Raw genomic sequence first — 19,050 nt, 5'->3', positions numbered from 1 at the left:
AATCAGAAGCAGGCTCCAGGCTCTGAGCCATCAGCCCAGAGCCTGATGCGGGACTCGAACTCACAGACCGCGAGATCATGACCTGGCTGAAGTCGGACGCTTAACCGACTGCGCCACCCAGGCGCCCCTATTTTATTTTTTTTAATGTTTGTTTTTGAGACAGAGAAACAGAGCATGAGTGGGGGATGGGCAGAGAGAGAGGGAGACACAGAATCTGAAACAGGCTCCAGACTCTGAGCTGTCTGCACAGAACCTGACGAGGGTCTCAAGCCACCAACCCTGAAATCACAACCTCAGCCGAAGTTGGATGCTTAACCAACTGAGCCACCCAGGTGCCCCAAGAACAGATTTTGATAGGACACTGGCTATACTTTATTTATAGTTGTCCCTAATGCTATGGACATGTTCTTAATGGTGGATATAACAGTAAGTCTGTTTGCCTCTCACCCAGTGGATCTGATGGCTTAATTTTATTTATGGATAGGATGAGCAGATAAGTGTACTAGCTGCTGGAGATGTTTCTCTCATTATGGTAAAAGAATAGCATTTGTCTGAATTATAATTAAACTCATATCTCTTCTTTGAAATACTGTTCTTGAAAAAAAATATTGGATTTGATTTCCATTTCAGGACAGGGAAGTATTTTTGGTGAAGGTAACAGAACATTTAATGATTACAGTGTTTTAGTTTTTTTCTTTATTATTCTATTGGGCACAGTAAGCTTTGTGCAGACCCAGGAAGTGAGAAACAGAGTATTATTTTTTTTAGTCAACCTAATATTCATTTTGAGTTCCCATTCCAATATGTAATTTTAACCACTTCCAGATAAAATCACTACTAAAGTCTTCTTATCATTAAAATGAGGAAATAACTATAAGTGCTCTGGAACACTCTCTCTTGACTAATGCTGAGAACCTGTCCTCAATTCCTGGAGCCACAGTGAGCTTAGTGGGGCTACTTCAGGCTTCTGTATCCAATTTTCCTCTTTCTTCGGCTTTCATGAGAATGCTTTCATCTATTCCTGTAGCAGAAAAACTAGTCAAGTGGTCTTTCAACTCTATGGCTTATGCTAGGGATGAACGCTTAAGAATTCAAAATCTAGTAATTTTGTTTCTTTTTTTAATGTCTTTCACAAACTTGTTCTTTTGCAACTGTGGAGGCCAAGATAAAGTTTAAAATTTCAATGAGAGGGGGCACCTGGGTGGCTCAATCGGTTGAGTGTACAATTCGGCTCAGGTCATGACCTCACAGCTCGTCAGTTCAAGCCCGTGTAGGTCTCTGTGCTGGTAGCTGGGAGCCTGAAGCCTGCCCTGGATTCCGTGTCCCCCTCTCTCTCTGCCCTTCCCTTGCTCTGTCTCTTTGTCTCTCAAAAATAAATAGAAAAAGAGGCAATGCATTTGTTGTAATATCTGGACCTGTGGGGAGATTTTGAAAACACATATTTTTAAAAATATAAACTTGAAAAAGAAAACTTTCCATAAGAAATCTGTTTTTAGAAGGCTGTCTACACATGGATTTTACTGTAAAATAACCTTTTCCAAAAATTGATCACATTAACTTTTTTTGGGGAGGGATTTATAAATCATAAGAAATAGTAAGAAGCTATTTTTTTAAATTGCATTGTATTATACACCTGTTCCCAAGGTACTTCAGACATGGATATTGGGATAACAAGAGGCTTTTGTGTTTGCTTTTGAGTCTAAGCTACTATCACACTGTTGTACAGGCTGCCTTAAATATTTGTTTTCTGTGACTTTCTTTTGCCATGAGCATTATTGCTCTAGTCTAGGGAGTGACTTTAAATGGCTAAACTGAGATCTTAAAATTCTGTCTTAATTACAGTAGTGCAATTATCAGGCTCTTTCATGGATTTTAACAATTAAATCTCACATTTCCTATAGCATTGTGGGCCTTAAAGACAGTACCCTATTCAAAACATTTGTTGTTAAATAAAGAGATTCAGATGTAGTGTTTGATTTTGTTAATCCCTGTCAGTAAATGCAAAGTTTTGAAGATTTTCACCCATAAAAAAACAAAATTATCCTGTCAAGGGACAGATTTATTTCCATGAAATGACTCCATTTAGCAAAAACATGTATATATGTATGTGTATATATGTGTATGTGTATATATTTAAAATTAGAGATTTCACAAATATGCCCATAGCAATTAAATAGAAATATCTATTCCCACATCTGATTTATAAACCATCTGTGGAGAAGCATCGAATTAAAAGATGAGTGCTATTTTTCATATCAAGAATCAAGTAAAGTTTGAAAGAAAAAGTTTACGAAACTTTCTTCCATTTTAAGATTTAAACATAACTCTTAGTAGTGATTCATCTATATTCATCTATATTCATCTATATTGATGGAGTTGGGTTGATAGCAAATCTAATTGCAGAGGAAAGTAAGTAAAATTATATGGCCAAAGAGAAAATATACATTGTTTTCTATTAATGGTTAACATGGGGGAAAAATGAATGAAATTAGAATCAGAAACCTTGAATTTGAGTAGTGATTGTACCATAGAATATGGTAGTCATATACTTTGAATGCATTGTAGGTGAAAACAATTTGAGATACATCAGAATAATCTCTATAAATGAACATTTATTTTTCTTTTTAAAATAATTTTAAGCTTTTAATTAATTTTCAACCATCCATTTCTATCCTATGTTTAATAATATCATTAGCAGACCAAAAAGAAATTGGCTAAATAAATAGTAGCACATGGATGCATGGGAATATTATCCAATTTTAAAAATTGTATTGTGAGATGTGTTTAGAATTATGGATAGATACTAGTCACATATTATTAAGTTTAATTATATTAAGGTTAAAAATGGTATATTCCAAAGATCATATACCTAGTAGTTTTGTTTGGATCTTTTTAGGTATTCATTTGCCCCAAAAGGCATTATTTGAGTAGCAGTTGTTAACATTAAGCTGTTATAGGTTGAATGTAGCAAATGGATATAATTGAATTTACCACATGGCTTTATTTTTTTATTACTTTGTGTACATTGTTATACTTCTCCTTGGGTATGCAAAAGTAAAGAAAACTGTCCAGTTTTCCCAGCACCACTTACCGAAGAGACTGTCTTTATTCCATTGGATATTCTTTCCACAGTGGCACTACTAGGTGTTTATCCAAGGGATACAGGTATGGTGTTTTGAAGGGACACATGCACCCCCAATGTTTATAGCAGCACTATCAACAATAGCCAAAGTATGGAAAGAGCCCAAATGTCCATCAATAGATGAATGGATAAAGAAGATGTGGTATCTATATACAATGGAGTATTACTCCACAATCAAAAAGAATGAAATCTTGCCATTTACAACTACAAGGATGGAACTAGAGGGTATTATGCTAAGCGAGATTAGAGAAAGACAAATATCATATTACTTCACTCACATGAGGAATTTAAGACACAGACAGATGAACACAAGGGAAGGGAAGCAAAAATAATATAAAAACAGGGAGGGGGACAAAACATAAGAGATTCTTAAATATGGAGAACAAACAGAGGGTTACTGGAGGGATTCTGGGAGGGGGGATGGGCTAAATGGGTAAGGGGTATTAAGGAATCTACTCCTGAAATCATTGTTGCACTATATGCTAACTAATTTGGATGTAAATTAAAAAAAATAAAATTTAAATTAAAAAAAAAATAAAGATGATTGGAAATGTTCTGGATAATTTGAAATGTGAAAAGTTTCATGAGCTTACTGGCAAACAATTTTAGGAAGAAAAATCTTAATTCAGTCATAATTAATAGAAAAATTTAAGAAGTATTGAAAAAATCCTGTTTTATATTTAAATTTCTTTTATTCCTAGCGCTTATTTTATTGTATTCTATTAAGAAAATGGCATATTTGGGGTGCCTGGGTGGCTCAGTTGATTAAGTGACTGACTCAATTTTGACTCAGGTTATAAACTCATGGGTGGGTTTGAGCCCTGCATCTGGCTTTGTGCTGACAGGGCGGGAGCCTGCTTGGGATTCTCTCTCTCATGCCCCTCTCTCTGCTCATGATCTGTTCTAAAATAAATAAATAAGTAAACAAACAAACATTAAAAAACCCCAGCATATTCAAAATAAAATATAAAAATATTTCCAAAACTTTAAAAGTGTCTTTATTAATTAATTATTTTTAAGTCAAAAGAGATATAAACCCATAACAAACTTTGGAAAACACTGAAAACTGTAACATAAAAGAACATTTATTTAACATTTTTTTGAATTTTATTTTATTGAACATTTTATTATAATCTGAGTTACTATTTCATTTCAATAAGGATGTTAGACTTCATTACAGGATTGGCTTTTTCATACAGAATTTTAATAAATTATAAAATGTTATTTCATGATTATTAGTTGGTAGCTAATATTTACTGGTAGATACTTTGAAGTTTTGTATATGCCTTTTTAAATTTTAACTGTAGTGTTATGTGATTGCATTATGATTTGTTTTCTTTATCATTTTTAAAATTTTATTTTTAAAGGTTTGTTTATTTTGAAACAGAAAGAGAGAGTGCGAGCAAGGGAGGAGCAGGGAGAGGGAGAAAGAGAATCCCAGGCAGACTCCTTAATATCAGCATAGAGCCTGACACAGGGCTCGATCTCACAAATCATAAGATCATGACCTGAGCCAAAATCAAAAGAGTCGGGCACTTAACGACTGAGCCATCCAAGCACCCTCCCTTTTTTTTTAATTAATTAATTTATTTTGAGAGAGAGAGAGAGACACACACACACACACACACACACACACACACACACACACACACACAGAGGCACTATGATTTCTTAACCAGAATTCAGACTCTCTACTAAAAACTTTTATTGCATTATAATTATACAATGGAAAAATAGATCTTAAATATGCCATTCCATAATTTCCACAAAATGAATTAAACAGTTCCCTAGAAGACCCTCTTTTGTCTCCTGTAGTACTATACACCAGCTTCTAACATCTTGATTAGTTTTACATGTTTTTAAAATAAGAGCTTTATTGAGATAATATTCACAGGCCATAAAGTTCACTATTTTTTTTATATATGAAATTTATTGACAAATTGGTTTCCATACAACACTCAGTGCTCATCCCAAAAGGTGCCCTCCTCAATACCCATCACCCACCCTCTCCCCCCTCCCACCCCCCATCAACCCTCAGTTTGTTCTCAGTTTTTAAGAGTCTCTTATGCTTTGGCTCTCTCCCACTCTAACCTCTTTTTTTTTTTTCCTTCCCCTCCCCCATGGGTTCCTGTTAAGTTTCTCAGGATCCACATAAGAGTGAAACCATATGGTATCTGTCTTTCTCTGTATGGCTTATTTCACTTAGCATCACACTCTCTAGTTCCATCCACGTTGCTACAAAAGGCCATATTTCATTTTTTCTCTTTGCCACGTAATATTCCATTGTGTATATAAACCACAATTTCTTTATCCATTCATCAGTTGATGGACATTTAGGCTCTTTCCATAATTTGGCTATCGTTGAGAGTGCTGCTATGAACATTGGGGTACAAGTGGCCCTATGCATCAGTACTCCTGTATCCCTTGGATAAATTCCTAGCAGTGCTATTGCTGGGTCATAGGGTAGGTCTATTTTTAATTTTCTGAGGAACCTCCACACTGCTTTCCACAGCGGCTGCACCAATTTGCATTCCCACCAACAGTGCAAGAGGGTTCCCGTTTCTCCACATCCTCGCCAGCATCTATAGTCTCCTGATTTGTTCATTTTGGCCACTCTGACTGGCGTGAGGTGATACCTGAGTGTGGTTTTGATTTGTATTTCCCTGATAAGGAGCGACGCTGAACATCTTTTCATGTGCCTGTTGGCCATCCGGATGTCTTCTTTAGAGAAGTGTCTATTCATGTTTTCTGCCCATTTCTTCACTGGGTTATTTGTTTTTCGGGTGTGGAGTTTGGTGAGCTCTTTATAGATTTTGGATACTAGCCCTTTGTCCGATATGTCATTTGCGAATATCTTTTCCCATTCCGTTGGTTGCCTTTTAGTTTTGTTGGTTGTTCCCTTTGCTGTGCAGAAGCTTTTTATCTTCATAAGGTCCCAGTAATTCACTTTTGCTTTTAATTCCCTTGCCTTTGGGGATGCATCGAGTAAGAGATTGCTACGGCTGAGGTCAGAGAGGTCTTTTCCTGCTTTCTCCTCTAAGGTTTTGATGGTTTCCTGTCTCACATTCAGGTCCTTTATCCATTTTGAGTTTATTTTTGTGAATGGTGTGAGGAAGTGGTCTAGTTTCAACCTTCTGCATGTTGCTGTCCAGTTCTCCCAGCACCATTTGTGAAAGAGGCTGTCTTTTTTCCATTGGATGTTCTTTCCTGCTTTGTCAAAGATGAGTTGGCCATACATTTGTGGGTCTAGTTCTGGGGTTTCTATTCTATTCCATTGGTCTATGTGTCTGTTTTTGTGCCATAAAGTTCACTATTTTTGAAGTGTATAATTCAGTAGTTTTTAGTATATTCACAGAGTTATGCATGTATCACCACTCTTTCGGAACACTTTCATCTCCCCCAGAAGAAATCCCATTACCATCATCACTCAGCATTCCCTCACTCTTTCCAGTCTTTGGCAACCTCTGATCTCCTTACTGTCTCTGTGGATTTGCTGTACTGGACATTTTATAAAAATGGAATTACATATACAACATGGCCTTTTCTATTTGGCTTTTTCACTTAGCATAATATTTTTAAGGTTCATTTATATTGTAGCATGTATCAGAACTTCTCTCTTTACGGCCAAATAATATTCTGTTGTATCAATATGCTACATTTATGATTTTATTGACTTTTTGACTTGAATTTTTTCTGCTTTTTGTATGTTATGAATAATGCTGCTATGAACATTTGTATACAAATATTTTTGTGGATGTATGTTGCTCTGTGTTTCTGTTCTTACACCAGTACCACAGTGTCTTGATTACTTTACTTTTAGTGTCAGTTTTGAAATCAGGAAATATGAGTCCTTCAATTTTTCATTTCTGCTTTTAAGAATGTTTTCACTACCCTTGTCCCTTTTGTTATCGTATGAATTTGAAGATCAGCTTGTCAAAATCGGCGAAAAAAAATGTCAGCTGGGATTTTGACAGGAATTGCATAGAATCTTTAGATCAACTTAGGGAGTAATACCATCTTAACACTATTAAGTCTTCTAATCCATGAACATGGGATGTCTTTCTATTTATTTTTGTCTTCTTTAATTTTTATCTTGAGGTGTGCTTTCCAGTGCACAAATCATATGCTACTTTTGTTAAATTTATTCAGGAATATTTTTATTTTTTGCTATGTAAATGGATGGTTTTCTTTTTTTCATATTTGGACTATTCACTGTAGCTTTGCCTATTTTTTAATTTTTAAATTTCTTTAAAATTTTGTTTATTTTTGAGAGACAGAGCATGAATGGGGGAGGGGCAGAGAGGGAGACACAGAATCTGAAGCAGGCTCCAGGCTCCAACCTGTCAGCACAGAGCCCAATGTGGGGCTTGAACTCACGATCCACAAGATCATGACCTGAGCCAAAATCAGATGCTTAACTGACTGAGCCACCCAGGCACCTGTAGGTTAATTATTTTTGAACTTTACATAAGTGAAATAATTTTGCTATTTGTTCTTTTGTGTGTCACAACTTTGTTCAATATTGTATCTATGAAATGTATCCATGTCACTGCATGTAGCTATAGTTCATTCTTTTTTAAAAAAAATTTAAAACCTTTATTTATTTTTGAGAGGGGGAGAGAGGAAGAAAGAGAGGGAGACACAGAATCTGAAGCAGGCTCCAGGCTCTGAGCTCTCAGCACAGAGCCCAACGTGCAGCTTGAACTCAAGAACTCTGAGATCATGACTTGAGCCTAAATCAGAGGTTTAACTGACCAAGTCACCCACGTGCCCCATGTAGTTTGTTCATTCTTATTGCTGTGTAGTTTTCCATTGTATATAATGGCCTATTTACATATTCTACCTTGATGGACATTTAACTTGTTTCTGGTTTTGGGCTATCTTGAATAATGGTGCTATTAACATTTTTGTACATGGATTTAGGTGAACCAATTTAAATTTGTTCTGGGTGTATTCTTAGGCATGATTTCAGCTTATGAAAGTACTTCAAAAAGCTTTACAAAGTGATTGTAACAATTTAGTTCCATCAGCAGTGCTTCAGTTGCTTTTTATACTGAAAAAGTGCTCTATATAATCTACGTTGTAGGCATTTTCACAGTGTGTAATTGTATTTACATCTTTCTCACGAGTAGTAATATTCAGCATATTGTTTTTTTAATTTGCAGTTTTGGATATTCTCTTTTATACAGTGTTTGTATAAGTTTTTTGCTTATTTTCATTGAGCTTTTTGTCCTTTTTATATTTATCCGTAGGAGTTTTTTATTTATTATAGGTGTAAGTAATTAAAATAATGTGAAACTGGCACAAATATAGGAAATTGAGTAGTGGGTCATAATGGACTCCAGAAACAGACCAAATATATACTGTGATTTACTTTATGGAAAAAGATTAACTATAGTGGGGAAATGATGGTCCTTTCAGTAATTACTATTGATTTAATTAATTACTTATATCATGTGATTTCCTATCTCACATCTTATGCAAATGTCAGTCCCAAAAGATTGAACATCTAAATGTGCAATGCAGAATAATAAAGTTTACTGAAAAAATATAGGAATATATATTCATAACCTTGAGGAAGCCAAAGATTTCTGAAAGAGGACACAAAAGGCAATAACTATTAACCATAAAAAATAATAAATTGGGCCTCATTACAACTAAGAAATTTTCTTCATGAAAAGACACTACTAAAAAATGAAAAGACAAGACATAGAGCAGGAGATGATATTTGCAATTTATATATCCAAAAAAGGACTGTTATTCAGAATTCAAATTGTTTTAGATATATTTCATAATTTTCAAGATTTTCACTATAAAAGCGTATAACTATCTGTTAAAAGGATCTTTGCCCTAATATTGCTGATTAAAAAAAATCAAGGTAGAAATAGTATATATATATATATATATATATACATATATATATATATATGTATAGTATATACAGTATATATGGATATGTATTAGGTATATATGTATATGTATTGTGTGTATATATATATACACAGTACATATATATACATAATTTTAAAGATTTTCACTATAAAAGCATATAACTATCTGTTAAAATGATCTTTGCCCTAATTTTGCTGACTTAAATCAAGGTAAAAATAGTATATATATGTGTATATATATGCATATATACACATATATATGCATATATATACACATATATATCAAAAGTTTTTAAATTAATTCTTACACATTGAAAATTATTAATCTAAATTCTGTAATTTTCTAAAATCCAGCATATGTATGTATAATTTAAAATAGAAAGAACACATTGTTATTTAGTTTTCGTTTGTTAGATTAGCTAAAATGCTAAATCTAATTATTTTATTACCTAACTTATATATAAAATCTGATATTCCAAAAGATTCATGGATATGTTTTTAGTCAAAAATTTAATTCTATACTGCATAAATCTTCTCAAAACTTATTAGTCTCATGGAAGATTAAGTTAATTTTACATTTAAAAATATATTCAGAATTATAATTAAAAAAATAAAAACTTAGAAAAAACAATTCAGTAATGCTAAGAACATGATATAATGTCACTTAATTTTAAGAATTGGACTTATTTATTTTAAACATATCTATATGTATACATCTATTTATAAATATATACACAATTGTTATTTAAAGATCTTATTCTAAAATTTTGTTTCCAAAATGTTGGAAGTTGTATAATTATCTTATGCTGGGCTGTATCTTTCCATGTAAGTAATTGTTAATATTTTTAGAACTACATATTTATCCTATACAGTTTATTATAATTTCAAACTTACTTTTATTGACTTTCTCTTTTGAATTCAAATTGGTTTTGATATATTTGAGATTATTTTAGTGAAGTAATTTTCAAACCTCAAAGCTCTAAAAGTTGTGCTATGTTTACATAAAATTGATTTAGTCTGTTTACTCCATTTTGAAAAATTGGTAAAAAGACTTCTGTGATAGCTGTATCATGACATTTTTATTTTGTTACTGTTGAATTCACACTGTCAATTTTAATGAATCCTACCCAATTAAAGTTGTGTGCATATTTTTCATGAGTCCATAATCAATATAATCAATTATATTTTTACATAATTGCATAGATACAATTTTATCTCAGGATGTTGGAGGATTAATACATTTTTTAAAATGTTGCAGAAATGCGAGAAGCTGGAGAATAATTTTGATGACATCAAGCACACGACTCTTGGTGAGCGAGGAGCTCTCCGAGAAGCAATGAGGTAAGTCTGGGTCACCATAGCAACAGTCACAGATGTGGTAAAGAAAAAGTCATTCTTCATTATTGGGGGAACAAATGAGTTCATTGCCACCATTCAGCTCTGTTCTCTAAGGTATTAATTTGTCAGTGGAGAGACTTCCCTTGAGGCTGTACTTTGGTTTTGAAGCTGCATAAATGTTAAGCCTCAGTGCACAGTAAAAAATGTAAATGTTTAATTTGTTACTTAAAATGCTTAAGGGGTGTCTTGTTTTATATTTATACTAAACTGTGTGATTGAATGGAAATATTGTTCATCTAAATTCTGCCTGAATATAAAAAATAAACAGAACAATGGTGGTTAAACTGAGTAGTATTTTCTCCTAATTAATATTTAATTTAAAAAGAGGTACTTAAAATTTCATATTCTATTAGATTTTATAGGATTATATCATAGTATTTTTAAACTGATTTACACACTATTTTAAAGCATATAGATTCACTTTTTTTCAAATACAGTAGTCTATAATGAGCCTGATTTTTGTTTTTGTTTTTTGTTTTTTGTTTTTTTTTTTTGCTTTTTTCACTTTTGACATTTCTGTTTCTAAATATTTCTCTGAAATCTCCGCCAGACTTGATACCTTTTTAATAACTTTTAAGAATCAGTCTTTAAATCCGTATTTTAGTAGACATTAAGAATGTGTAAGGAATAAAACTCATCATCCTTAGGGCTAGAAAACAATAAATGAAATTAATTTTAAAAGTTGTGAGCTTCATCTCCCCATTTGAGTTGGATAATTTCCAATATATTCGTACAGAAGTAGTATATTTACCTTTATTTAGCCTATGAAACTACAATTGATTTTTAAAATGCAGTTCTCATTTTTTTTTCAGGATCGTAAGGCTAATAATAATTTAAAATAAGAGAAAGGATAAACCTATGAGGCTCTCTAGAAGGGAACGTGGGTACAATTTTGTTATTGCTAGCACACAGTTACCATATACTTTAGTTTAGAAGCTGCTCTCATTTAGTAACCTTCCTTTTACCATGCAAGCAGCAGGGGAAAGTAATTAAATTTAATAGAAGCTGCCCTCATTTTGAAGCCACTTCTATTTAAAACCACAGGGGGAGGTAATTAAATTTAATGGAAACAGTAGCTTCTACACAAAGATACATGGTACTTCTGTATAGATGATTATGATGTCACAAAAAGAGGAATAATATATTACTAGTACTGAGAAATTACCAGCTGGAGCAAGTGAGCCTATTTTATTGTTAATGTCTTCACTAATAAAAAAAAAAGAGGGAAAAATAAAACTGAATATACAATAGAGAATTTGCACCTATAAAATGCAATCAGACATTCACAGAAAGTTAGTTTTTGAAAAATAGTAATAAATTAAAAAGAAGGTATAAAACATATTGTGGAAAAAGCCAATGCAGAAATTATGAATGAACTCCTATTTTCAATGCAGTCTTTATCTTGTGTCTAAAACTACCACATTTATAAGTTGAAGGCATTGTTTTTGCACATGGTAATGATAATAAATTTGAATATATTGTGTGTACACCAATATGTATTTAGAAAGCTACAGTTATTCTCTGTATTTTTATATCTACTCAGTTTGAAGTAAACACATAGACACACAGGAAGACAAAGAGAATGCCAGCTCTGAAGCTTTGAATAAAAGAACTGAAGGCCTAAAACATAGAAAGAATTACAAAGGGGCAATGTGAATGAAAATGGGTGTGACTGAGGGAAATATAATGAACAAGGAAAGGACATGTAATTAGTATAGAAAATTTGTCATCAAGGAAAATCAAACTGAATTATGGGAGAACTGTGTATGAAGAGATTATTCTGCCAAATTTTGTAATACTTACTTTTTAGAAAATACTAGGATATTCTGCTTTTAAAAAAGTAGAGATGAACTAATAAGAAAAACAAGTATTACCTGGTTAGAATAACCTCTCAATCACTCATGCTATCAGATAAAGCAGTATTCTAGATAATTTAAATCAGCTTTTAATTATATGGCTGTTTAATGTACTTTGTTTACATAAGCTGCATATTTCACACATGCACATGCACACACATATTCATAATGTTTGGATTCACTAAACACAATTAAATAATTTAGTAACCAAAGCATTCAGCAATTTAGTACACTGTGGGCCCACCACTTTTGTGTTTGCTGTTGTTTTTTGCCTTTAGGAAATGTAGCAGTAGCTCATTCTTTTATATGTGAGATTATAGAAGCATGGGAAAAAAGTTGTGATGCTATGTTACTAAGAATAAGAGGAGAAACATGGAGGGGCAAAAATTAATTGTTCTTTAATCTGTGATCAATGTTTGCCTTACATGAAGGGTGTCTCGATCAAAAGAAACTATGGGAGGGTAAGATATTTGATTTAGGCCTTGAAAGAGGGCCAGTTTTGCAGGTAGAGGGAATAGAATTGAGCAAAGTCATGGAGGCCTGCAGGTGCAAGATGTATTTCAGGAACAGTAAGTAGTCTGATGTAAAGCAAATTTTTTCAAGCTTTTTTTTTTTAATTTTTTTTTCAACGTTTTTTATTTATTTTTGGGACAGAGAGAGACAGAGCATGAACGGGGGAGGGGCAGAGAGAGAGGGAGACACAGAATCGGAAACAGGCTCCAGGCTCTGAGCCATCAGCCCAGAGCCTGACGCGGGGTTCGAACTCACGGACCGTGAGATCGTGACCTGGCTGAAGTCGGACGCTTAACCGACTGCGCCACCCAGGCACCCCTCAAGCTTTTTTTGAATATGTTTTCCCACAAAACTCACATAGGCAGAATTTTTGAGTCAGTAACATCTCTCCTTCCATGTCAAGAATCCTTGGGTGGAAATGAAGCAGTATGAAGTTGGCAAGGATGATGTAAGCATTTCAGAATCTCAGAGTGTGAGAAGGGGCAGTGGCAGACAGGTATGAATAATTTGCTGAAAACTTTGGTGACCATAGGGACTGGCCTTAAGAGGCTGGCTGGAAATGTGTTTGTTACCATATTCTGGAGGCTAGTTAGATAGAGTCTAGCTTGCCATGATAAAGAGTGTAAATTATTTCAGGAAGTCATTATTTTTAAGGAAGGGGTGATAGGATTAAATGTAAAAATTAGAATTTTGTAGAATTGTTAGAGGGGAAGAAGATACAATATAGGGATAGATGCAGTATTCCATGGTAGCTTTTCTCTTGGTCCTTGGACATGGCCTAGCTCAGCTGTGGGAACATTCTTTTCTCTCAGTGGCTTAACCTCCACAGCAGTCCTCAGGTGACCCTGGACGCCCGCAGTGGTGCTCTCATTCTGATCGTGTCTAGCCTGGAGAAGCTGGAGCAGAAATGGATGGAATCTGAAGATTGACATTTTGTGAGTGCTGTGTTTGGGTGCTGTCACCAAGTTGGATATACCTCCAACTTGGTTTATTAAAGTTCTTAGAATAGGAAAGGGGATTCTGTCCTTGCTCAATTCTCTGTCATCTCATCCAATCCCTCTTCATGGCTGGTCTTTGCCATGTAGTCTTGAACACATTCTTTTGTCATGTGTTCCCAGCTCATAAATCATTTTAGACCCCTCCCATACATCCTTCCTACCCCAGATGTGAGGACCTGTAGCCAGCTATGTTAAAAACACAAGGAGCTACAAACTAATCTGGGATGTACGGGCTAAGTAAATCAGGTATTTGATCAGGTTTTAGCTAATACTGAGAAAGGGGAAAAAATGATTTAAAATATTGTTTTGGCAGAAAATAGCGGGGGCAGTTGAGGGGATGAGAGAGCTAGAGAAATCAGTGACATCACTAAGATAAAGGCCCAACAGAGGGGAGTGTGTTTGGGAAATATGAAAGTATTTAAAATGTAGATCTGATAAGACTTTGTGGCTTAGCCTCAATAAATCATAACCTTGATTTAATCTGTGCTGCTCTGTTTTAAATTATTCTTATCCTTTTTGAATAAATTATAATTTATTTGTGTGTCCTACTAGATAGTAACTTCCATGAAACTAGGATTGCTCTTTTGCCCTCTTGTGTATTCTTAGTCTTACCATAGTATTATCATATAGTAGGTACTCAATAATTATCTGTTGAATTGTTGGTAAAGATAAAAGTAATAAGGAGGTTTATTAAAGTTAAGTCAAATGTTTTTATTTTGAATATTTGGATATATATTAATTGGGATAGGGAGAGAAAAAAGGGTTAAGGAAGAATATTTTCGTTTTCAGATTAATTTGAGATAGCTGTGGCAAACTCGTATAAATTTGCAATAAGCAGAAGGAAAATATAATTCTACAACTCAGGAAAATACTGGGGGTTGATGTGCACATTTGGACTTGTTAAGTATTTTGATACTTGTAGCCATTGGAAAGGATGTGATTTCTAAGAATAGTGCATCAAATCAGAAAGGAGGAGAGTCTAACCAGATGCCTAAGAAAAAATATTGGGCTTAGGAAAATGTGTGTCACAAAGAAACATATTTTGAGATTTAAAAATTATAAATAACTTTCTCCAGCAGAGTAAGTTGGAACTGTAAAGTGGTGTGCCTGAGAAGAGAAGGGTGGGCGGCATTCCTGGCCAGTGTTCTGTGGCTCCTGGAGATATCTAGAGAAGTGCTGCCCAGCAGAACTTTCTGTGAACTGCAGTAAAACTCTCTAGTAGAAATGTTCTATGTTTGTGTTGTTTAGTATGATTGCCAGTGGCCACATGTGGATACTAAGCACCTGAATTATGGCTCTTGTAACTGAAGAGCTGAATATTTAATTGTATTTAACTTTCATTAATATAAATGTAAATGGTTGTATGTAGTTACAGGCTTTTCTTTGGGCAGCATCACCCTACAGGTGTATGTTTGAGTTGCTAACGTGACATTTGTCTGTCTCTCATGAATGGAATTTTCATCAAATGGAGTGGCTGGGGTAAAGCTAAACCAGGTTCACACACATCACATATACATCACATGCTGCTCTCTCAAAAAATGAAGAGTAAAAGTTAGTTTCATAACAGTAATGGATGTAAAACCAAAATGAACAAATATGACTTGATATGGAGGAGGTAAATGACTATTACTGTCTAAAGGCATGACTTATATATAAAAAGCTCAAGAGAATTAACAACAAAACCACGCTAGGAATTAATAAAATAATTTAGTAATGTGGTCATATTTAAGATAAAAATGGAAATTTGTTAGCATTTCTATGTATTACCCATAACTAATTAGTGGTTGTAGATCCTATGACAATCCTATGAATTTATTATATTATAAGGTACCCCAAATCATCCAGGACATGTTGAATCACACAATAAGTGGTATAAGAGGCAGCCATTTAGTTATTTGGAAAAAAAATCACTTTATATTTACACAGGTGCTGAAGGATGTTTCATGTATATCAAAGAACTAAATGAAATAAATGAAATAGCCAATGTCCACTACATTATGGGAAGCAACAGTTTTATTTATTTATTTATTTATTTATTTATTTATTTATTTATTTATTTATTTATTTATTTATTTTGAGGTTTGTACAGGGAAAGAGATGATAAGCTAAGGAGTAGAAGAAGAAATCACTAAGCTTTGCCTGCATTAAAAAAGCTTCTGTTCGTGGAAAGAAATCATGAAATTAAAAGACAACATCAGCGTATTACATCGCTGTGTGTTTAAGAGATTCAGAAAGATTAGGAGCTCAATGGATAATTGGCAAAGTATGATTAAGAAATCTTTGAAAATATTCAACTGTAATGGCCAACAAAATTTAAGTTACATTAAAAAATGTATTAATTTCTTGATTACTGATATTGCTGCAGTTCAGCAGGTAGGAAATTTTTGAGTGTTAGCAATGGAATGGCAAGACAGCCATTTCTCACTCCCAGAGCTCAATAGGGGTGGAAGTGACTGCTGCATTTAAGGAAAGGATCACTCCAATAAGTATGAAAAGCTTTAAAGCAAACATACCTTTTACATATTAATTTAACTTCCTGAAATAAATCTATTTCAGAAGACTTAGAAATTATGGGCAATCTCAATGTGTTTCTCAAACTATTAGAATATAACAGTAAACAAACTGAATAGAACCCAGTCGTCTACTGTTAAGGAAACAAGTAAGGAAATGAATATTATATATATAATGCATTTGATGTATATTTATATACACATCTATGATTTTATATAGATATATAAACTTAAATATATTTATAAAACATATATTTATGTAACATATGTGATATTATATACACACACATGTAATGGTGAATTGTGGCATCTTTAACCCTATCTGGATACTAAAATGATCTTCACCACAGTGTTTTTAGTGACACAAGAATCCTCGTGTTAAAATGTTCACTGAAAAATACCAGGAAACAAAATTGCATGTAGAACATTATCTCCACTGAATATAAAGAATGCAGAGAAAGAAGATGAGATTAAAATATACTAAAATAGCTATTATATTTAGGTGCTAGGCGAACAGATACTTTTTTCAGGCTTATAATTTTCTGTTCTAAATTTTCTATAATAGGAGCACATCATGAATGATTCAAAAAATAATGAAGTAAGAAATGGAAAAATGGAAAGAATAAAATATGATATGAATACTAGAATAAGTGGTAAAAATCAGATTTTAGACTCCAACTGTGATTTTAGGTAAATTAATCTTTTTTTTGTCTTATTTTTTTGTAAAATAGGATTAAAAACTTAATAGGATTGATATGAACAACAATAATGTAGGAGAGAAAGCTTTGTAATTTATGAAACAATAAAAGGATGATACAAAGTATTATAATGTTTGTATATGTTATTTGCATTTAATGGTGTTTCAGTGATTATTTCAAAGAATTTACATATGTCATACATAATGGAATTGACTGGAAAACTATAGTGTAGCCTTAGAATGTAAAATACCAGAGTGAATATTTCTTGTCTCTCACTTATACAGAGCTCATTGTAGTTCGATGGCTATGTGGAGATATTGTACAGGATTTCTAAAAATGATGACATAAGAAAAAAAACATTTTAAAGACAGGAAAAATGCATCTCTAGGTTAAATCTCTGTCTATAGTATTATAATAGTGAGTTTAGAGGTAAAATTCACAACTTCTTTTCATCATATTTTCTCCTTATCACTGCCAATTCAACCTTCTTATCATGCCAAAGTGATTTGATTTCTGTATTATCATATTTTGCACCTGTCTTAGACCCTGTAATAAATTCTAAACATCAAGGGGAAAAGTGGAACCTTTTTAACATTGTGTCTGTCTATCCCCCTTTCAGTTCCAGAGGCAGTAGTGGGACATGTTGAATAGATATGTGAAATTGGAAGGTATTTGAATTGAATAACTTGAGAAAAGGGAGTGTCAAATTGTGAAAAAGAAATGGGTACATATAGTTCATTAAGAAGAAAAAGTAACAATGTGGTCTGAAGGTTTTAGAAAATGACAATACACAGAAATATAGATTGGTCAGATTGGTGGTTATACTTCTATGGTGAAAATATAAATTACATATTTGGAATACAAACATTGCTAATTAGAGGTTAGTATTTTATTCGCAGAGCCAAACCTATTCAGTGACACCTGTTATATTTAGATTATTGTTATGGAGATGAACTTCCAGGACAAACATGAAATTTCTTTTTCATTTTTGCTGGGCTTCATCACGTGTTGGGAATTCTGTCACTAGATGGTGATATTGAGTTGCACACTTTATGTTTCTGGCTTTTTTTCTGGTGTGTGTAATTGTAATTATAGGTGTGCCATAAGCACAGCCATTTATACAGAGTTAAACAAAATATAACTATATGAACTTGGAAAATAGTTTTAAGAGGTATAAATACATTCTAAGTATTATTTAAGTCAAAAGGTTAATATTGTTTTAATGTGTTTGTGTTTTTACTTTAGAATCATTAGACTTTGATAGGTAGAAAGTATATATATAAATAACAATCTAAATTTTTCATTAAAGACTCAGGTCTAAGAAGAGATTCAGAGACATTTAAAAGAGGTCTTTTCCAGTTTTCCTCTTCTAGATGTATTAGTCTAGAAAGTTCATCTTTAATTTCACTTCTCTGTTAATATCCAGTGGTAAAAGGGACTGTTTACCAACTGATCTAAGGGTTATGTTACTTCTGGTACCTAGATATTGTTTTAGCTGCTTATTGTTATATTAATGTTTTAGTTATATTAATTTGCATCTTGTGCTGAGCATAATGGTTAAACTACACTATTTCTTTAAGTGGTACTTCTACATGAACTGGAATAAAAAATCGTCTCTATGAGTAGTTTTGTCTATCTGAATAAGACTTGAAGGTAAGATAGTATTATTCTATTTAATCATTTTTGTAGGTAAGTTTTTGTGTGTATGTATATATTAAATATGTGTAAATGTGTATGTTTGTATATGTAAATGTATACTTTCTATATCTCTATTTCTGTCTAAATCTTCCCATCCCAGTCAAGGAAATCTTGCAGTGTGACAGCATTTTGAATTTGGGGATCTCTATGCTTTTTAGACATATCTATTAGGATTACAAAGATTTATGTACAAGAAGGTTCAATGAATTTTTTTTATAATAGTAAAGAAAGGGAAAGGGGATAAGAAGGCAACCTAAATATTTATGAATAGTGAGTTTGAGTAATTTAAAAGATGAATGTAAGGCATGAAAAAAATTGAAATTGCATTGTAGTAAAATAAAAGATA

General features: G+C 33.1%; 1 protein-coding gene across 3 annotated transcripts in view; it reads left to right on the top strand.

Annotated features, from left to right (window-relative positions):
* The window catches only part of DPYD (dihydropyrimidine dehydrogenase), an 869,175-nt gene that overhangs the window by 114,144 nt on the left and 735,981 nt on the right, over window positions 1–19,050 (top strand). For all 3 annotated transcript variants that reach the window (XM_045036245.1, XM_011284844.4, XM_045036248.1), the window contains one exon: window positions 10,292–10,374. In XM_045036245.1, the coding sequence (XP_044892180.1) occupies window positions 10,292–10,374 (83 nt within the window). The remainder of the gene's footprint in view (window positions 1–10,291; window positions 10,375–19,050) is intronic.

This window comes from Felis catus, chromosome C1 (genome assembly GCF_018350175.1).
Source record: "Felis catus isolate Fca126 chromosome C1, F.catus_Fca126_mat1.0, whole genome shotgun sequence".
NCBI lineage: Eukaryota > Metazoa > Chordata > Mammalia > Carnivora > Felidae > Felis > Felis catus.
This window is presented reverse-complemented; position numbering and strand designations above follow the sequence as displayed.